At 35.5% G+C, this 22,618-nt stretch overlaps 2 protein-coding genes and 1 long non-coding RNA gene across 6 annotated transcripts; 2 read left to right on the forward strand and 1 right to left on the reverse strand.

Moving 5' to 3' along the window:
* Positions 1–294: 294 nt before the first annotated feature.
* Positions 295–2,729, reverse strand: LOC145018443 (uncharacterized). Its single transcript, XR_013667014.1, has 4 exons — positions 2,211–2,729; positions 2,034–2,110; positions 1,534–1,624; positions 295–520 (listed from the first exon to the last, which is right to left on the reverse strand). It is a non-coding gene; the product is annotated as an uncharacterized LOC145018443 (long non-coding RNA).
* Positions 2,730–11,171: 8,442 nt separating this feature from the next.
* SPL9 (squamosa promoter binding protein-like 9) lies at positions 11,172–14,730 on the forward strand. Of its 3 annotated transcripts, none has more exons than XM_078973308.1 (4): positions 11,172–11,482; positions 11,630–12,090; positions 13,582–13,712; positions 13,998–14,730. In XM_078973308.1, the coding sequence occupies exons 2-4, from the start codon at positions 11,717–11,719 to the stop codon at positions 14,552–14,554; spliced, it is 1,062 nt and encodes a 353-aa protein (XP_078829434.1). In that variant the 5' UTR covers positions 11,172–11,482; positions 11,630–11,716; the 3' UTR covers positions 14,555–14,730. The 3 variants fall into 3 exon arrangements, with proteins under 3 accessions (XP_078829434.1, XP_078829433.1, XP_078829432.1); XM_078973307.1 differs by having other exon boundaries at positions 11,655–12,090; XM_078973306.1 differs by having other exon boundaries at positions 11,172–12,090.
* Positions 14,731–19,807: 5,077 nt separating this feature from the next.
* OEP16-3 (Mitochondrial import inner membrane translocase subunit Tim17/Tim22/Tim23 family protein) lies at positions 19,808–21,527 on the forward strand. 2 transcript variants are annotated; one of them, XM_078976258.1, is made up of 3 exons: positions 19,808–19,983; positions 20,683–21,022; positions 21,182–21,527. In XM_078976258.1, exons 2-3 carry the CDS (start codon positions 20,692–20,694, stop codon positions 21,325–21,327), a joined length of 477 nt encoding a protein of 158 aa, XP_078832384.1. In that variant the 5' UTR covers positions 19,808–19,983; positions 20,683–20,691; the 3' UTR covers positions 21,328–21,527. The 2 variants fall into 2 exon arrangements, with proteins under 2 accessions (XP_078832384.1, XP_078832385.1); XM_078976259.1 differs by having other exon boundaries at positions 19,845–19,983; positions 20,686–21,022.
* Positions 21,528–22,618: the final 1,091 nt, after the last annotated feature.

Below are 22,618 nucleotides of genomic sequence, written 5' to 3' on the forward strand. Positions count from 1 at the left end.
TCAAATCATGATAAAAAGAATCAAGTCCAGCAGAAAACCAATTTATTCTAGGCAAACTTGTTTGGGACTTCCTAAAATTGGAGCATTGTTACAAAAATAACTATGTGATTTCTTCACCTTAACCCAACCACAAAAATAATTATGATTGCTTTCATTTTGATGAAACAAATGTAGATAAGGTCCAATGCTGATTCTTGTGGTTTTTGTCATTCGTAAAACCTAAAGATGCTGATCAAGTTGAGACTACTCAACAAAAATGCAAATATGAAGTGCAAAGATAAAACGAAATCATAATTTGAAATACTAACAAGAATTTTGTAACAATATTAATTTACTGAGCAATCCATCATATATTTCACTAAACAACATAGATTTCCTTTTCAGATTCTATTCCAATGCTTAGAAGTAGGAGACGGTGGACTGGAATGGATTGGAGCTTTTGAAGGGCAAAACGGTGCAGTGTAGAGTTGCTGGTTGGACACCAATACCCTTTGTGCTGCATCTTCATCCGCTCACATCACTGCGTATGTAATCATACATTTTCTTTCTTATTTATATATACAATTAGTATAGAAATTGTCACCAGAAAGTACGTTTCAAAACTATTTCTTATTTTTTTTGTTATTTGAAAATTTGAATCCTGGAGTTTTTTTGTTGGTAATTGTGCTGCTTGTTTTCAATATCTTTCTGATTGCAGGAAATAATGGGATGCAATCACCTAGGATGCTCACATCAATTGTTCTAATTATCTTTTTATTCTATGAACTTCTTGATGCATGCAATGTTACTTAATAAAACGACATTCCTAATTTATCTCAATTGTTGAATATTTTTTTTATATTTAGCTCAACAAGATGGAAGATGCTGCTAATCAGCTTTTTAGGTGCAATTAATTCTGAATTATTTGTAACACATGTAAAATCATTGTATAGTAAAGTACGTGTTGTTTTATGCTATTTATCTTATACTTGAATGCCCAACGCCAATAATGTGTCATATAACATTTAAAAAAAACAAATTAAACAAATCTCCATGGGCCATGTTAAGCACGGTAGTTTTTCAACGATATTCCGAAACACTACTCAAGGGTCGTGCTTAGCACGGGCCTCAAACTTTTCTAGTATATATATATATATATATATATATATATATATATATATATATATATATATATATAGAGAGAGAGAGAGAGAGAGAGAGAGAGAGAGAGAGAGATCCATATTGGGCTATCATATTGAACTAACTCCAGATCCAAACCCAACTCTTTAAGATTTTGAGTAAAAAAAAGAGGAGTTTTTTTTGACAGATCAAGGGTGGGGTTTTGGCGCAAAAGAATTGGTGCGAGGGCAGATAATGCTTGCAGATGGTGATAACAGGCGGCTGGTAGTGCAATGGCTTAAAATGGGTTGTAGTTAGCCCAATTAAGTCCCTTCCTAAATATTAAATACAACAATACAACATCGGGTAAACTATGGTATACAAACAGACTGATATGAATCAAATGGAATTTAAACAATATAGAACAGATTGAACCTTGAAGTGATTGAGTACTTAGCATCTTCTCCATGTGTTGGAGCTTTATTAGCAGAAGTGGATGATTCTGTGGATTCTTTTTTTCCAATTTCTTTCACATGTAACAATAAGAAATGGATATTATAAGTTCATAATAGACTCATACATGTCAACATAAAAAAAACTGAGCCAACCAGCTAGGTCTAGGGTTTAGAAAAAAGGATCAACATCCTGAGAAAAAACTAAAAAGTTGCTAAAGTCGTGGTTCTAACAACGATCACATGTATTTTCAGTATTTTTTTTTGTCAAGACATGAAAAAAAATCATAATAACTAATTAAAAGGACCCTCTAATAGCTTAAACCGAAACATGTCAACATGTAAAAACAAATTTATTCCAATAACTTAAACCAAAACAATCACAGTGTTTAGTTTGATGGAATGTAATGAAAACAAAAACATAATCATAAAATTTGGCAATTGGAGCACCAATCTCTATATTGTATTAAAATAATTACTAACCAATGGAAGAGAACACAAGATGTCATGAATACAAATAATTTTGAATTTCATAATTCTCCTCGCATTTTATCGAACACCTACAATGCAGGAAGAAACGCCATATTGTGAGGATAAAAAATTCAAAACAAATTTAATTAAGATTATATTAGTTCTAAAACCATCAGAATGTCAAGATACCTGCAAAGTTGATAGCAAAATATTTGTCGAATGGCCATTCAAGTAAACGTAGAGACAAAAGTTGTGAATACAACAAAGAAAATAAACCTTTAAACCTGTGTAACCAATTGATAGTCTCTGTTCTCACCTTTTCCATCTATAATATAATGAAATTGTTACTTCATCATAATCAAATAATGAAGAAAGATGTGTAAAAATCAGATATGTCAACTACAGGTCAGCAACGGTGATTAAATGCAAAAGACACCGATGATGAAGAAACTGTTTAGTGGTAGTTGCGTTGATAAGTATTGCGGTGGTTAGCATTGATGAGTGGTGGGGTGGTTGGAGATCGAGTTAGGGTAGAGAGAGAGACAGGGAGTGAGAGTGACAGATTGTGGTCCGGAAAAAGTTTTGTGAGAGCACAAAGTTGGTGGATACGATGATAAATAACGGCGGGTGGTGCAAGGTTGGAACGTAGATGGTGGTGAGGATGATGAAACGAGCGTATGAGGTACCATGTAGAAACTTCTATTTAGGGTTTTTGATATTTGTTTGATGGAAAAAGTGAATGTAGAGAAACATTAATGTTGAATGCCTCTTAATTTCCGAAACGGAAATGGAATATCTGTATTGATTACTAAGCATAACTTGATTGTACATTATGTAAAAGGTGTGATACCTCTTAAATTTCAAGAAATATCAAAAATGTTTTATATAATAGTAAAGATATATATATATATATATATATATATATATATATATATATATATATATATATATATATATATATATATATATATATATATATATATATATATATATATATATATATATATATAAAAGTAAAGTCAGTCTTACCGTTAGTAGGTCTCATTCACGAAGCTGGTTTATCAATGGTGTTTAAGGAAGCGACCTGTAAAATGACCGCCATTGGGTATCCACTCTTACCCACTGTAACACCCCTAAACCAGAAAGGTGGAAACGTTTCGGGAGCGGAGAACGTCATATTCAGTATCATAACAATTCATAGTAAGGAAAGTACACACCACCTTACATATAAAGGTTTCAAAATGTTTACATAATTGTATTTGTTACATGTTCAAAAGATAAATACATAAACATCTTTCAAAAGAAGTAATTAACGTCAGAGCATTAATCCCCAAAAGTAGGTTTCCAAACCTGCTTAGCGATTCCCTGAAAATACAAGTTATTTCAAAGAAAAAGTGTCAACAATTAAGTTGGTGAGTTCATAAGCGGTTTTGAGAAAATGAATACCATTCCAAAGTTCGTGCGTTTTCCAAGAAAATCCCTTATTTCCTTATAAAAGTATGAAATGCATGTGAATGTTCGTGTTGTGAATTGTAAATAGTTGTACCAGGAAAACCCTTATTTTCCTATTAGTTGATTGTTTTGGATACAGGAAAATCCCTTATTTTCCTAAAGTAACGGGCAGTCTCTAATGTCCAAGACAGAAAATCGCAAGCAACTGAAATGCTTAAAAGGATGAGGCATAGTTTTATATAATAAAGCTAAAAGAAGATCGCACTTGTTAGATGAAGAATGGTTTTAATAACTACTCATTCATAAAATCAGAACACCATAATAATTGTCTATCTGGTGAGTTTTATAACCATACTAAACATAATATGTTTGTGGCGACGGTCTTCAGGCGTCGAAACGTTATGACAAACTGTCACCCAAAGGACTGTAGCTAACAGTCAGGGCGCGGGATCATGACTTCCCGTATAGATCTATACACATTTGACACACTCTCCAAATGGGAGACTTTGGTTATAATAGACACGACTTGAGGTAGTACCTTTTAACAAAAAGGTAGCATTAAAGATGTAATCATCTCACGGATTCTCAACTAAGTTTGTATTAAAATAATAGTTTTATATGCAATGTTTATCCTATTTCACAATGTTTGACAAAGCATAAATTATAAGTTCTTTGAATGCATAAAATAGTTTAACAAGGATGGCTACCCTGGAAACTATGCATTTTGTATAAATCTAATGCATGCAAAGTATAACAAGAGTTTTCACGTTTTCACTCGGGATCAACCGTGTGTTTAATTGTTTACTCCCTCGAAATGTACTAAAAGTACATTCTATAGTATTTGAAGGTGTATAAAAAGGGGTATGAACTCACTTGATTGAAGTGGTTGTTTTGAAGTAGTCGAGAGAAGAATCGAGCATAACTTCGACTAGTGAGAGTTAAATTCTGTAACGACCCAATTTTCACAGCCAAAAATTTTATTTTCAAATCAACACTTTGGAAAACATTTGGGAATAAACATCATCACTTCATAACATATTTCGTATCCGAAACCAAAACATAAAAACAACCATAATGTCAGAGTACAAATCCCAGAATATCTCGTAGTGCGGAAAACAAAGAGTGTGTGTGTGATATACCGCTACCACGCCAGCTCCTTCCCCTTCGCTGTAGAGGCACCTGAAACAACAACTGAAAATCGTAAGCACGAAGCTTAGTGAGTTCCCCCACCGTACCACATACCAAACAACCACATATCATAAATATATTTTCAGGCATATCTGGGTACCCGAACTACTCCTTCGGTCCTCTCGACCGGATACTAACTAGCATATCTGGGTGCTGGTCTCCCCTTCGGTCCTCTCGACAGGATACTAACTAGCATGCCTGGGTGCTGGTCTCCCCTTTGGTCCTCTCGACCGGACACTGGGGACTATTTCACCTCTACCACTACCACATAACATGTATCACATAATCTATCTAGCATGGATGGACATATCTGCCCCTTCGATCCTATCGACCGGTATTCTGGGGACTATTTCCTCTACTGTCACTAGCACATAGCATCATATCATACTAGCACATAAACACAACACATGTAGTAGCAGCCCTAGATGAATATCACAAAGACAATCATCTAAACATACACTCCTACTAGTGGGTCGGCATTGTGGCCTTAGACCCACTGCTACTAGAAGGTAACTCAGCTCGAAGTAGCTGCTTAACTGTGCGGGAATCCTCTGACTGCTGCCGCTGCTGATGCTCCGGAAATCCTCCGGCTATAATTCCCACAAAACACTCAGTCAGAAACTAAAATCTATTCTTAGGGTAAAATGACCATTTTACCCCTGACCAAGTCAAAGTCAAAGTCAGCTTCTAGTTGACCTGACTCGCCGAGTTGGCTCGCCAACTCGCCGAGTCCTTATCCTTCCATTAGACCTCAAACCCGTATCTACTCGTCCAGTTAGGCGATGACTCGACGAGTTTTCCTTCTAAAAGAACATTGACTGAATCCACATGCGACTCGCCGAGTTGTATGAACAACTCGTCGAGTACCATGAAGATTGCCTTGGACTCGCCGAGTCCGTTCATGCACTCGCCGAGTACTAAAAATTCCAAGAACACTTTGCTTAGTCCAGAACGTTGGGTCACTCCCCGGGACGCCTAAAAACCCTTCCACACTTAACTGGTCCTTATGACCCTCACTAATATGGGGCCAAAACCCCTGGACTCGCCGAGTCCAGGAATGGACTCGCCGAGCCTATCTCATTCCTTACCAAGAACTTCGATTTCTGATGTACAACACTTAACCAAATGATAGATCCAGACCCCTAAACTCGATATAGCACGTAAAGTTACAAACTTTACGTGCATGCATGGGATATAAGAGCTTAAAAGGCTCTAAAATGGTTCTTTTGTTGCATGGGGCCTTCCTTGGTGCAAAAAGCAACCTAGATCTGACTTGTGGCTCATAAAATGACGTGATATAGAAGCCCAAACCCCCAACCATGTTTGCAAACATGGTTGACCACCAAAAATGGCTTAAAAAGCCCTAAATCATCTCAAAGAGGGATCTAACAAAAGAATGAGCAAGGTTCAGACTTTATACCTTCCAAAGACTGCAAATGATGAACCAAACTCGAATCCTTCAGTCCCCTCTTGATCCTTCTATGCTCTTCCTTCTTCCTTAAGATCAAAACTCACAAGAATCACTCAAAAGGCCTTAGATCTTCACAAAAATGGCTAGGGTTTGCTATGAGGAGCTTTTGGGAGCATAAAGGGGCAAAGGAGGCTGCATAAGGTCGTTTAAATAGGGTGCAAACCCCTGGATTAGGGTTTTTAACCAAACAGCGGCTACTCGTCGAGTCCGGGACCCGACTCGCTGAGTCCACACCTCAAACCCTGCACCTCAACCCGCTTCTACTCGATGAGTCAGTCCTTCGACTCGCCGAGTCTAAGGCTAAAAAAATGCAAAAATAAATGAAGATTTAATAACAGAGTACGTACTAAGAACCAGGTGCTATGAATTCTCGGGAATCTCGGGAGTGTAGAACTTCCTTCGAATATTGAGTATGAAAAATAGGGTGTCAGGATGGCTTCGAGTGAAAAAAACACAGAGCAAAAGCACGGGAAAATAGATGAACTGAACAAAAAACTCGGAACCCTAGCCTCCCTTTTATAGGAGTCTGAACCGCCTCTGTATGCTGGGCGTACGCTCTTACGCGGGGCAGAGCGTACGTCAGCACTTACGTCAGTCGCCTGACGGACGATGGGATGTATGCTGCCAAAGGGACTACGCCCTTATCGCCTGGTACGCTTGGCGTAACCCAATTTACGTTGGGCGTAAATTGGATTTCCAAACTTCTAAGTTCCGTAACTTTTGCGTACAAGCTCCGATTTTCGCGTTCTTTATATCCACGCGTAGGTGAAACTGTACTCTACAACTCTCATTTAGACTCCGTCAGCTAGTTTTGATTTTATATTTAAAAATACCTTTGTAGTAGGTCGGGACTAGAAAAATCCGTTAAAAGTCCATAACTTCTTCATCCGGCGTCCAATTTTATCTTTCTTTTTACCGTTGTATTCATATGGTCAGGGTCTTCAACTTTTGTTTAGGTTGTGTTAGCTAACGATCTCTTGATCTCTAATTCGAGTCTTTAGTTGTCTACAGCTAGGTCAGAAACTTCGTAAAATCATAACTTCCTCATACGAAGTCAGATTTGGACGTTCTTTTTATGTATGTTCGCGGTTTAATGATATCTACGACTTGCATTTAGATACCTAAGGCTAAAAAGTATTTTATTGAAATTTCTCGTTTTATGCTTAACAACGCTTTACTGGTAGTGTTACAAATCTTTGATTGGTCATAACTCTTTCGTTATAACTCGGATTTTAGTGTTCTTTATATTTTTGGAAACCTTATCACAATATCTACCACATAGTGTACTCAAACGGAGCTTTTTGAACATTTCATTTTCGATGGTATTCTTATTACTTCACAAAGAGATTACAAGACTCGACTTTTAGACATTACATTGACCTGAAATAATGGGTTGTTACATCATCCCCTCGGTAGAGGGAATTTCATCCCGAAATTAATTACAAAATAAGTGCCAATGGACTAGGGAAGAGATGCGGGTACTTTTGTTGCATCTGATCTTCTCGCTCCCAAGTGAATTCAGGTCCTCGCTTAGCGTTCCAGCGAACCTTCACTATCGGTATGCGACTCTGTTTAGTTCGTTTGATTTCCCTATCCATGATCTCGATGGGTTCTTCCACAAAGTTAAGATTTTCGTTAAGTTCTATTTCGGCGTGTGGAATCACAAGAGTTTCATCGGACAAACACTTTTTCAGGTTCGATACGTGGAACACTGGATGTACTTTGTTAAGCTCGATTGGAAGTTGAAGTCTGTAAGCCACTGGACCAATCCTTGAAGTAATTTCGAAGGGTCCAATGTACCTTGGACTTAATTTTCCACGTTTCCCAAAGCGTACCATGCCCTTCCAGGGTGAGACCTTTAGTAGCACGCGATCAACAACCTAGAATTCCAAGGGTTTTCATCTTTTGTCAGCATAGCTCTTTTGCCTATTCCTAGAGGTTTTCAGACGCTCTCGAATTTGGACGATCTTTTCAGTTGTTTCCCTAATGATCTTCGGACCAGTGAGAGTGCTATCAGGGACTAGACCTTTTTCCAACTGTGTGTCGCCCACTTCTACCCAGCATAGAGGCGATCTGCACTTACGGTCGTAAAGGGCTTCCAATGGAGCAGTCTTGATACTAGTATGATAATTGTTGTTGTAAGAGAACTCGACTAATGGTAAGTGAACATCCCATGCTTTACCAAAGTCGATCACACATGCTCACAGCATGTCTTCTAGAGTTTGGATTGTTCTCTCACTTTGTCCGTTTTAAAATTCGCTTCCATGGAATTTCTCGTATGGAATGTCAAGGCCGAGCGTCAACGACCTCATGGCAAGATGAAGTCGTTGGAGATTCCTGTATGGAAATTGGAGGATATTACCATGGATTATATTACGAAGCTACCCCGAACTGCGTGTGGAGTGGACTCGAAATGGGTCAATATGGATCTATTGACCAAGAGCGCACACTTCATCCTGATCCAGGAGAGCATTTCTGTTGTTAAATTGGCTGAGGTTTATATCAGGGAGGTTGTGGCACGTCATGGGGTGTCGGTTTTAGTGGTTTTTGACAGAGATGTCCGGTTTACTTCCAGGTTTTGGAAGAGGCTCCATGACGAGTTGTGTACTCATCTACATTTCAGACAACATTCCATCCTCAGGCCGATGGTCAGAGTGAGCGGACTATTCAGACCCTAGAGGATATGGGTGTGTGTTTTGGATTTTGGTGGGAGTTAGGATACGTATCTTCCATTAGCAGAATTTTCATATAACAACAATTATCATGCCAACATTGATCGACCACCTTTCGAGATGCTCTACAGGAGGAAGTTTACGACCCTCATTTGTTGGGGCGAGGTCGATCAGCGGGTTATGGAGAGTACCGATGTGGTATTCAAGACTACTGAGCTGATTCGGCAGGTTCCAAGCAGACTTCATACAACTCAAAGTCGGCAGAAGAGTTATGCCGACAAACGCCGATCAAATTTGGATTTCCATGTGGGGGATATGGTTCTCCTAAAGGTGTCACCTTGGAAAGGTGTCACCCGTTCAGAAAGCGAGGCAAGCTAGGCCTCAGTTATATTGGTCCTTTCAGGGTTTCGGCTCTGGTGGGTCGGGTTGCTTATCTCTTGGATCTTTCAGAGGAGCTCAGTTAGATGCATAACATTCCATGTCTCTCAGCTACAGAAGTGCTTAGTAGATGATTATGTAGTGGTGCCACTGGAAGATATTCACGTGGATGACCGCCTGAATTATATTAAGAGACCGGTGGTGATTTTGGATCGGAAGACAAAAACCTTGAGGAACAAGGTTGTCAAATTGGTGAAGGTGCAATGGTAGCACCGCAAGGGTTTGGAGTGGACTTGGGATCCAGAAGATGAGATGAGAGAGCACTATCTGGAGTTATTTAGGGTCGCAGACTTCGAGGACGAAGTCTGATTCAAGCGGAGGAGAATTGTAGATCTTGTTATGAGTATGATTCCTTTTTTCCATTTATATTTCAAAATTTTGCATTATTGGCCCTTGGATTTAGTACGCAGGGTGTACCACATGGTATGCTTAGCGTACTAGCTAAGAAGCTAATATGAGGGTGTACCACATGATACGCTTAACGTACTAGCTGAGAAGCTAGTACACATGGCGTGCCATATGGTATGCTTAGCGTACTAAGGAAGAGTTGTTTGCGGATGCAAGGCCTCAAACGTTGGGCCTACGAGGGTTACGTTTGGCATACGTAAAGGATAAGAAACCCTAATTTTAGGGTGATACACCCTATATATTAAATTATATTAATTAATCATAAATGTGAAGCTTAATATGAATTCATATAAAAAATTAAATACATACCAAAAGTTTGAAGCACAGTAACATATTTAATAGAAACTTATAATTAAATAAGGATTTATCATATATACGGTCTTTTCATATATAGTTCAAATCGATCAAGAAAAATTAAGTTTTTTTTTCATATATACCAGCCTGATTGGGTTTTATTAATGTTTTCCGGATCTGATCCGATTTTTATCCGAAACTACAAATTGAAAAACATTGAAACCAGGAACCGACCTGGTTATAGCTTCTTACGGTTCAATCCAGGGTCGATTCTAATTTTTCCGGTCCGGTTTCGAAATCTATTAAACTATTAGTTGATCGTTTTTTAATTTCTTTTTCCAACGCAAACATAGGTATTAGTGTTTTACCAATGTATGTATAATATTTCTAAAAGATGCATGTATAATATTTATTTATGTGTTAGAAATATAATTTTATTTATTTATTAATTATTGTCAATAAAATAATAACATAACTATACAAAATAATATTACTATAATGAAAATTATAATATATATTTGTTAAAATCTAATTTAGTAGATGTGTTTAACAACATATACTTTACAAAAAAATATATATAAATAAATAAATAAAATAAAAAATATTTTAAGATTAAAATATAAAAAAAATGTGTGTGTGTGTGTGTGTGTGGGGGGGGGGGGGGGGGGGGGAGAGAATTCAATAAGTATCCTCCTAAAAAAATATAATAATACTCTAAAAAAATAAGATTCATTAAAAAAAAAAAAAAAGTTGAAAATTTCCTAAATGCATCTTGTTATGCGACAAAAATATCACATCCAAAATTTTGGAAACTTAGAGCATGAGAAATGAAATTTCTGGTACCAAACGCTAAAAGTTAAAATAGTTGTCACGAATAAATCTGCTTTGGAAAATCATATGGACCGATTCTGTTTTTTATTTTCTAAGCAAAAACATATTTTTATTTATGTTACACGTTTTATTCATATACCAAAATATTCTTATAAGATTCAGCATTACTTATATTTTAAAATCAAAACATAAAATATAATATCATCATTACTTATATTTTAAAATAAAAACATAAAAAATAATATCATCCTTAAAAATTTATTCTGCAATTAATATATTGGGACAACCAATAGTATCGACAGTGATTTTAAAGTTAATGGGCCCGACCCAAAACGGAAGCAACAACAACCAGTTATTGGTTTAAAGCTGAATGGCAGAACTGAGAAGTAAGTACAAAGGGCTAAAATCGTAATTTTAGCATCGAATAGGCAAATAGATACCCACTTTTTCTGTTGATTCTCCCAAAGAGGAAACGGAAACAGAGAGCAAGAAGAAAAATGGTTTGTTTAGAACAGAAAACAGTGACCAGAAAAGGAGCGATAATATTCACCTATGTTTGAAGGTACTAAACTTTTAGCACAAAGTACCACCTGTTAGCGTTGCTTCACCCTAAACCGCAACAAAAATCCAATCTTGATCCCTCCAAAACTTTCTTGTCAATAAGCTAATCATCAGCTGGAGACACCAAGAGTCTTGTCAAAACACCAGTACTTCTCTTTTACTTTCTCTCTCTCTATATATCTCTGATTTTTCTTTGATTTTCGTGTATGTATGTATGTATGTATGTATGTGTGTGTGTCTGCCTCTATTTGTTGTTATATATAATCATATATATTGAAACTTTTAATTAAAAGTACTCTGTATCGGACCCACAAAAAGACGATGATTGAGCTCGACAACAACTAGCAAAAGAGGGCAGCATCACCTACCACCCAAAGACTATGGAGATGGGTGGTTCGAGTGGTTCTTCGGAGTCGCAACTGCTCAAAATTGGTTTGCAATTTGGGAAAGAAATATACTTCGAGGATGTGGGAGTTGGAGCTCAGGTTAAATCCGATGACGGGTTGTCTCCGGCGAACGGCGGCGATGGTGCTGGAGGGCCGCAGAAGAAAGGGAGGACCGGTGGCGGTGGTGGTGGGGTGGTGAGTGGTTTTGGACAACAGCAACCACCGAGGTGTCAGGTGGAAGGTTGTAATCTGGATCTGAGTGATGCTAAGAGTTACTATTCAAGGCACAAAGTGTGTGGTGCTCATTCGAAAACGGCTAAGGTTATTGTTAATGGTCTTGAACAGAGATTCTGCCAACAGTGCAGCAGGTCAACTCACAAACCCTCCTTCGGTTTTTATTATTATTATTATTTTTTTGTATCTTTTTAGAGCTTTCGCTATAACAGGAAAGTTAAGGTAAATTTGTTGTTGCCCAAAATAAGAAAGTGATCAATAGGAAGGTCGAATAAAGATTCAACAAAAACATTGTGTTGTTGTCATGTTGATTGCTAATGAGAATGTTTTTGTCCACTATATACATTTTGTGATTGGGTGTTGCTAAGATGAAGATGTTAATTGTAGGTTACAAAAAATCTATATATGAGAGCTACTTTCTTAAAAGCACAAACCTTTCTATTTTAGGTTGCTAGAAAATGGTAAATGCTAACATCCTTATTTAGGAAATATGCCTTTTCCAAATTAACCTATTTGATTATTGGTAATAATTGATTGTGATCCATTAGGTCTCTCGAACCTGTGTTATTAGGGGGTGGCTATTTAAGGTATTTGATCAGTTGTGAAAAAAAGTTATATATTTTTTTTAGGAAGGATCTAATGCCAAGAATTAAGATACTAGATCTTTAAAAGCATATGTAGCTAATCTTGTTGGTGATTTTGGTTTATTATTAGGGTTTTTAAGGTTCTATTCAATATGACCATAAGACATTGTATGCTTTATGTTTGTTTTGATCTTTAGGCACCAAGTTTGGCTATCCATCTTTATAATAATAATAATAAAATAGGTGAATGGTAGACTACATTTACAATGCAAGTACAATAACTTATTACATAAGAAAAAAAACTTTGCATGAAGGTGTGATAAATGAAAAAGTACATTCCTTTTCTATGACCTTAACCCTTTGATGATCATGCCACCTAGACGCCATGTCAGCAAAACTTACAAGTTAATTAGTGAAGTGAGTAGAATCATTTTGCAAGTACATTGACTTTAGTAAGAACCAAAAAAAATAAAAAAATAAAAAATTGGTGACCTAAGTGGGAGAAATGAGAAAGTATGTTCCTATTCTTTGACCTTACCTCTTTGATAATCATGCCACCTAGATGCCATGTCAGCAAAACTTACGAGTTCAACAATTTAATAAGTGATGTGAGTGGGACGTTTCTTGTAAGTACAATGACTTAGTACATACAAAAAAACAATCAATCAATCAATCAGTGGGAGTAATGAAAAAGTATGTTTCTATTCTATTACCTTAACCCTTTGATGATGTGTCAAATGCATGCCACCTAGATGCCATGTCAGCAAGTTAACGAGTGACCTAAGTGGGGATAAATGAAAATATACGTTGCTATTTCTATAACTTCGGGCCTTTTTCCTCATCTTTTGGAGTTCCTTTTTTCAAGTACTCATCATATGAGAACATAAAACTTGTATGCAATCTTCTCAAAGAGGCTATGAAGAAGTTTTCATTCTCCTTTCTTCTCCATCCATTTGCATTATCATGTGTACTCTATGCATGAACAATAGTACATTATAAGTACTAAACAAAAAAAAATGGCTTCAAATAATTTATTATCAGGTTCCATCAACTACCAGAGTTTGACCAGGGAAAAAGAAGCTGCAGGAGACGATTGGCTGGGCACAATGAACGTAGAAGAAAGCCATCTTTGCTATCCACTCGCTATGGAACTGTCTCCTCCTCAATCTTTGGTTTGATTTTCTTTTAATTCTTTTCAACTTTCAATTTTGATCCTTTGTTGTGAATTTTTCTACAACTTTTTTATGTTGACATATTGTGGACATGTGGTAGGTTTATTGAAACAATTTCATTAAATAATACGGTAACATTAAAATTCCATTTGTTTGCCTTCTAATGGTACTTTTTTTGAAAAAAAAAACAATGGTGTTTTGTGAAAAAAAATAGTATTGTCCCATGTGATGTACGTTTTTTTTTTTCTAAAACTTGTTACTAATGGTTTAAAGGTGGAATGACAGAAAACAATGGGAATTCTGGAGGCTTTCTAATGGACTTTTCGTCATGCTCAAGAGGAAGGATTCAGTGGCCAGGAACAAGGGCGGCACCACCGCCTCGAGCCGCCATCGACCTCCCAATTGCCGGGGAAAAGTTCCCACCGCTTCCTTGGCAAAGCAATCTGGATAATCCACCTCCTTATGTTCCACCAGTAGGGTGTTTTAATGGAGTCCATGAGGACTCCAACTGTGCTCTCTCTCTTCTGTCAAATCACTCATCTGGCTCACGGAACCAATCCCTGAGCCATGAGTACTATGTGAACCCTGAAGCTGGTGCTGGCGCACATGTACACCAGCTTCATCAACCAACAATCGGAACCGGAACTGGTTCCGGAACCATGGTTGAGGTTCACTACTCAACCACCACAAGTGGTTGGGTTTACGAGACCCATGATGCCCATCTGGGTTTGGGTCACATCCCACAGTCTGGTGGTGGCTACTCTGGTGAGGTTGGACTTGGTCAACATGGTGGGGGAAGGCGATATGACTCATCTGTTGACCACATTGATTGGTCACTTTGAGTGATGTGTATCATCACAGACTATGTTATGTAAAACTTTTCAATTCTGACCTGTTTGTTTTGTTTGTGTTGGGACATGATCATGACTAGCATTTATGATGTGTTGTAGTTGAAACTGATGAATGGGGCCTTTGGCTTTTGTCTAAATAAGAAGGAAATGTTTCCTGGGTTTGGATATTCGTTTTTTTTTTTTTGTTATATTTGTGTTAAATGGGGACCAGATTAGATCGGTTGTACCAATTCAAACATTTTTGTCTCAAAACTGAATAAGTAAAACTGGTACGGACTATTTCAAAATCTAGTTTTGTGCGTCTCTATTGTAAGTTATGTGATACAAGTTGTTTATTATTAGCAATTCAATTCACAACTCAATCTAGGATAATAAGAAATATAAAAAAAGTTATTTCATTTAAAGTGGAACTAACCATTGTTATTGTTTGTTATCTATTTTTTAATTATAATATGTTAGCATTTTCTATAGAATAAATATACAATTTTTAGTATTTTTTTAATTTAATTTATAAAGTATATTTTACATTAAATTGGTTTTCTTAAAAAAAACAACTAATCAATGGTTGACACGCAAGCCAATCAAAGGCGGACCAAGTTAGGTTGCAACCAATGTTTTATAAATTGATTTTTTAATTGAACCACTCTGACGATCGATTTTCGGTTTGACTGTTCGTTCCACTGATTTAATCATCATTCTACATCTAACAATGGTGTGCATTGGATTTCGAGTTGTGTACGCTTTGAATAACCTGATCGTTCGAGTTATTCAATTTTCTTTGGAAATTTACTATTTTTTAATGGGCTAAGTAAAACCTAGCTATCCAAGTCTAGCATACTAGATCAAAACGGTTTTTACCGATTTTACGACATAGGTTGAACCCCGGTTTTTGAAGAAACCGACCGGTTTGATTTGATTTTGAAATTCGTATAAAATGGATCGTTGTTGAACCACTCTTGTTCCTGATTCCCGATCCAGCTAGTTCGAACCGGTTTTCTATAACATTGATCACAACTCACAACAATAAGTAAATATGTATTTTTTTTTAAAATTTATTGTGTTTTTTTTATAGTAAAGAGACTTATAAGAATTGAATTGAAATACAAAAACACAAATTAAATTAATAAGATCATATTCAATAATTTTTTTATAGTTAAATGTTATTTGGTTGACCATTTATTTGCATTGGAGAGTATATATTTTTTTTTTTATTGATCATTTAATAGTCAATATAATAATATGTTTTATACATTTAACCTCTTATTCTTTAATTATATTATATTTTTACCTCTTTAATTACATTTTAATTTTAATTTTTTTTATTTTTTAATTAACTAATTAATTTTTATCATCATTTTTTATTTATAAAACGTTTATGTATTAATCTCTAGTTATAATAATTATTTAAAATACTTCGTCTTAAAACATGACATGTTTAATAAACGAGTAAATAAATAATGAGGTTTTATGAAACATTTTAGATAAATGAAAATTAATAAATTATAAAATAATTAAAAAAAAACTATTGAAAGAGTTGTACCATTACAGATGTCTTAGTCAAAATTAATAGAATAATAAAATGATAAAAATATTAAGTCATAGTATAATTTCACTATTAGGAAAGCCCAAATTTTGTATCAGGTTTAACTAGGGATGAGGACAGGAACAGAAACAGGAAATCCCCAAATAAAAAATAAGGTTGGGGATGTCCCTACTCTCCTACCATGGACCCATCCATAGTAGATATTAATATATAAAAATAATACAAAACATAAATTTAAAATACATAAAATTTGATCAAAGTAACAAACTCATTAATAATTATTTGGTTGAAATTATATTGCTTTTTCCTTATTTATCTAATTTAACCTTGTGTATAGTTTTTTTCTCTGGACTATAACTATTGTTACCTCAAATTAGGGTTGTAAATGAAATGAATTTTCGGCGAACTGTTCGTAAATTATCCGGCGGAAAGTTTGTTTATTTAATAAATGAACAATTATGAACACAGTTTCTCGTTCGTTTTGTTAAACAAACAAACATGAAAAATGGTTTTGTTCGTTTAACTATATGTTCATGTACGTTCGTTTATGTTGTTTATTTACGTTCGTTTATAATTGTTCATATAAGTTCATTTTTATGTTCATGTATGTTTAATTGTGTTTGATTACATTATTATATTATATGTTCATTTATGTTTATATATGTTCAATTATGTTTGTTCGTTTATGTTTATTTAGCATGTTCACGAACATGAACAATATAATTTATTGAACGAACGAACATGAAGAAGAAAACTAGTTCGTTTACCCGTTTGTGTTCGTTTATTTGTTCGGCTAACTTAAACGAATGAACATAGACAAAACCCCAGTTCATATTCGTTCAGTTCGGTTACAACTGTACATCAAATATCATTTGAATAATTTTTTTCTACTTGATATTCTATGTATGTATTTAATTTGATAGAAAAACTGTTTATAATTTTAATGCAATCTATGAATATGTTTATGTTTTGTAAGATCTTTAAACTTATGATGGTAAAATTGAAATTTAGAGTTTTTTCTTTACGTGGAAGATTCTATATTAAAATAGAAAAATAATTTTCCAGTTATGCGTTGGGATCCCTGGTCCTTATTAGGGGGTGAGGATGATGATTCATTTATATTTCTCAATGAGGATGTGGGTGACGATTGGAATAAGAATTCAGGATGTGGATTGGGGTCCTGGTATTTTTCGACCACGTTTCTATCTATATTAATAAAAAGAAGGGACAAATTTGTAAAAATGGTCCATGTGTATGTCAAAATTTTGTGGGTTTAGTCTAAACAAGTTTGGTGGCGCATCAGTGGTCCACTTTTGGATACCTTGTGTGGTTTTGGTTCATACCCCACTTGAAATGACCAATATACCCTTAAGTAAATGTCTTTTAATTTCTTTAATTTATTTAATTTCTTATTGTTTTGATTTAAAAAAGGAAAAATATATCACCCACCCACTTGCTCTCTCTCTCTCTCTCACACACACACACACACAACAGTACCACCATTAGTTCACCATCACCCTCTATTAATGCTTGCAAGTAAGAACATCATCGACCAACATTCCTTTGAATATCTCTCTCTGTATCTATCTATCTCTCTCTCCATATATCTTTCTCTTTTTTTTCTCTCTCTCTCTATATATATCACTAGGGTTTTTCAGATCTTAATGCCCTAGCTCTAGAATGAATCGTGGTAAATCTGAATAATACATGCCCTTTGCATGTTCATCGTCATCATCTCTTTTACCTTTCTACTCTCTGAAACATGAATTCGATAAGAAAGATGTCAGACCACAATCGCCTACCTTTGGGGTTAGGAGTGTTGGATCTGGAATTTCTTAGAGTTTTGAACAATTGCATGTGATCTTGGCCCCTTTTTACTCTATTTTGACCTAGTTTGAGTTCAAGACATGCATTGGACATGCATATATACTAAGCAACAAATTTTATGGTTAATTGGATGAGAGAATGCTTTATGTAAAGTTTGAAGGGTTGGTTTGACAGATTAAGAGCTTATTGGACTGAGTTGGTCTAAATAGTCACCATGATGTGGTGAATGGGTCACCACAACGTGTTATGCGACCTTTTTGTCCTACAGTCACCACAGCATGGCTGGAGCTAGCCACGATGTGGCGACTGGCTGAGTTGACTTGATAACTTTGACCTTTGACCAAGATTTTGACCAAGTTTGGCCTAAAGGTATTTTGGGTATTCTATTTTGTATTTAAGATCGGTCACTATTTGATGAATATATAACGGGTAGAATTGAGGATCAAAGTAGAGACTTATTCAACTATTTGTTCAGACTAGAATGTGAGTTTTCCTCACTGTACTTATGGGTCGAAGACACCAATATCGGCCCATGGAGTTATGTATCTTGGTTTAAAGGATGTTGTTATGATAAATTGATATGTTAGTACTGAGTTATGGTATATAGGATGTTGTTATGCGATAGTAATTTGTAGATCTGCATGGTAGTCTGTTGACTGGTTATAAGATTATATGTTACTGTTATATGTTATCTGTTATGTACATGTTAACATAGTATGGTTGGGTTGAGGCATTACTGCTTTGTGTGGAAGCCAATAAACCTGGGAGCAAGCCATACATAAGTTGTGGGCCAAAAAGGGCAAACCAAACTTATGTTGTGTGCTCGGGAGTAAGCCAAACATGAGTTATGGGCCTGAAGGCAAGCCAGACTCATGCTGTGGACTCGGGGGGTAATCCATTTTGTTACGTGTAGACCCAATATGCATGTTGTTATATGTTGTGTGGTGATACTGTGGAGGAACTCACTAAACATTGGCTTACAGTTTGAGTTTTATGTTTCAGGTACTTTGAATGACTGGGGCAAGGCGAAGGTGTAATCGTACACATCCTTCGATGATATGTTTTGGGAGATTTTTATGATGCATTGATCTTGGGAGTATTTGTATTGACACTTGAGTTGATATGGTTTTGGTTGAAAACAATGGTTTCTTTTAAATTAAAAATGAAAAAATAAATATCGTGACTTTTGGAATGTTACAGTAAACTTTTATCCCTAAATTAAACTGAAATTCAACACTAAACCACACCAAACCAAAACCAAGAACAATCCTGTAACCTGCAACCTGCAACCAATATTAAAACCTTCAATCTTTTCACGTCTAAAAATTTAAAATGGTTCAAGAAATCAATTACCCCGTCGAGAAGGCATCGACATGTTAAAGGGAGGGGATGGGAGAGGCGGTAGGGGAGTTTGCCGACGATGGAAGGCGAGGATAGATACATGGATGATGTTTGAGTGTTTTTCGATTAAGGTTGTAGACAACAACTGGGTTTCTTGTACTTTGAGGATGGGCTAAGGTGTCTGAACGAGGAAGGGAAAAGGAGTAGGGTGAGTTCTTTTTTTTTTTTTTTTTGAAATTATTAAAAATAGATAATAAAAATGAAAAAAGAAATTATATGGATATAATAGTCTTTTTAAGTTCATAAAGACTAAAACCGATAAAAATATTCAATTTTAAACCATTGATACATCATCAAAACTTTTTAGATCAAAATTATATAATTTTGTCAACCGCATGATTATTTTTGCAATTTTGTAAAAAAATGTATGTGGTTGAGTTTTTTTTTTTTATTATTATTTTATTTTATAAAATTACATTTTGAGTACTTAAATGGAATTCATTTGCATTATTTCTAATAATATAACAAAATGAAATTGCAGGTGCAGACTTTTAACTATATCTGAGGGTGTAACCTAACCAGGGTTGATACTTGATACTGTGACAAAAATCCCAAAGTAACGCCTCCCCCCATCAGTAATCGGCCCGTCTCTTCCCCTCCGATCCTTCCGTTCTCTGCAAATCCGATCACTCTCCGTTTCCGCACTCCGGTGAGCACCCTAACCCTAACCCACGTACACCAGCACACACCACATCTCTCGATCTTTTATTTTCTCTCTCATCAAAGTTCAACATATTCATTCGTTCAGTTTAGATTCTAGGGTTAGCATTATACATACGTGAAAAATATCATTACCTGCAATTGTGCTGTTTTCTGTTTTTCAAGTTTCATTTTCGATGTGTATGTCATATAAACACATAATGCACCAAAAAGATAATCGAATACGCATTAATCGCAATCGCGTCATTTGGTACTGCCAATTTTGTATGATAGATTTAGAGGATTTTTTTTTCTACGGATTCGCAAAAATGCAAAATCTATGATGCTGAATTGTGATTGAGATTGATTTTTACCGAGTTAGAAGAAATGATAAGCTGGATGATTCCAACTTTCCTAGAGCAAATACTAGGGTTCGTTCTTTAAACCTCTGTTGTGGCTAATTAAAACTATCCATGTCCTGAATTGATCGACAAAAAGTTAAACTATCAATGTTCTTGCTGTTTCTAGTGAACTGATCTATCATCTATGATCTATCTCATTTCCACTCCTCTAGATTCTGTTGTGGCTAACTAAACCAACTATGTGTAGCTATTCTGTGCAAAATTTACCTGATACAGATACAAATTTCTGTCATTGAACCCCAAAATGCTATGTATGCTGAAACGAATGAATGAAATTATCCTTTCAGCAGAAAACTATGGATACTACGGATCGTAGATACTTGGAGGAAGAAGATTCTTCAATGACAAAGATGATGAAGGGTACTGCTACTGGTTTGGCAGCTGGAACAATTTGGGGCACCATTGTTGCTACATGGTTGGATGTTCCTCGTGTTGAGAGAAATGTTGCTTTACCTGGTTTGATCAGGACATTAAGGATGATGGGTACCCATGGGTTGACTTTTGCTGCCATTGGTGGGGTCTACATTGGTGTTGAGCAATTGACACAGAATTACAGAATGAAGAGAGACTTTGTTAATGGAGCAGTTGGAGGTTTTGTTGCTGGTGCTGCCATTATTGGTTTTAAAGGTCAGCATCATTTCCTTGTTTGCCCTAAGTCTTTATTTTTGACTTATTGGGTAATGATATCTGTCTGGATAAAGTGTAAGGGTAAAATGGGCATTTAGGCATGTTTCTTGTGGTGTGTTTTTAATTTTATTGATGAGGTGGCGTGTTGGGGTTGTGTAGGTAAGAGCATTTCAACAGCACTATCCGCCGGAGCTGCACTTGCTGCCACTTCTGCCGCCATTGATGTTGGTGGTCAGACAACTAGAATGGATACCGGAAAGGAGTATTATCCTTATACTACCAAGAAAAGGGTTGATGCCAATTGAGTGGGACCCTGTTATGAAGGAGGAGGTTGCTGTTTTCTTTTTTTTACTATTATTGTGATAAATGATTGCTTTTGGATATTTGATTTTGGTGTATGTTTTGTTTTTGTTTAATCAAAGTTTACAAAGTCAAGACAGTTTGCTGAAATAAATTTACAGCAATTTTCTGTACTCAATAAGAATTATGCACATTCTGATTCCAATGTTTTTGTCACTTCAACGTTACACTAACTTTTATTTAATAAAATTCCATTGATACAAAAACTTTTTCAACAGCTAACATTTTTCAAAAAAAAAATTATTTTAAAGTTAACTAATTTATATTTATATATCTTAAATAAAATTTTCAAAAATAAAGTTAGTTGATAGTAATGTTTAAATGGTTAAAAGATGATAAAAGATTATATGTTTGGGCAATTTTTTTTTATCTTTGGTGTTTATGCCATTTTAAAAGTTGACAAGTATATAATATATTTGTTTATAAAGTGTATTCAATTTTATCTTGAAATTTTAATCAAATAGATTTTAAATAATCAAACAACATTCTAATATCCATTCTAATATCCATATGTGACTAAGGTCTAAAATGAAATGTTATTAAATGGAAGTGTTAAATTGGACAAAACCAAAATTACATCCACAATGCAAGTTTAATAAATGGTGAACCATACCATGTCACGAGTAAATAAGAAAGGTTAATCATAGAACACTAACCATATGTTGAAGATGTCATAGTTTGAACCGAACCCCTGTATGAAATTATGCACATCAACCGTTAGACTCTCATCATAAGGGCAAGAGGTGTTGAATAACGTGGTGATTAAGATTGAATGTGTTTAATAAAATGTGGTTTGTGGTATGGAGGAGTTAAATAATCTTAAAACCGTTCAGAGTAGGGATGATAAGATGATGATTATGATTGAATAAGTGTTTAATGGGTTGTAGATGTTAAAAGTAGAGGGAGCGGTGACATTTATTCTAAACTGACACATCACTTTTTTGAATGCCAACTAAACTTAATATTATGATATTATGGAGTTATGATGAGTTTGATATTGAATTTGGAAAAAAAAAATGAATAAAAACTAAAATAAATATGAGTTAATCACAACCCACCACACATCTCTCTCTCTCTCTCTCTCTCTCTCTCTCTCTCTCTCTCTCTCATCAATCAACGAGCAAAAGTTAGTGAATCATCTTAGCATTTGCTAAGGGTGGTGTTGGCTCATGCAAAGACCTTTGGCGAGCAGGCTTTGCACACATACTCCCTATAGACTAAAAGCAAATTTGTATA

Source organism: Lactuca saligna, chromosome 9, assembly GCF_052625555.1.
Source record: "Lactuca saligna cultivar CGN05327 chromosome 9, ASM5262555v1, whole genome shotgun sequence".
Lineage (NCBI taxonomy): Eukaryota > Viridiplantae > Streptophyta > Magnoliopsida > Asterales > Asteraceae > Lactuca > Lactuca saligna.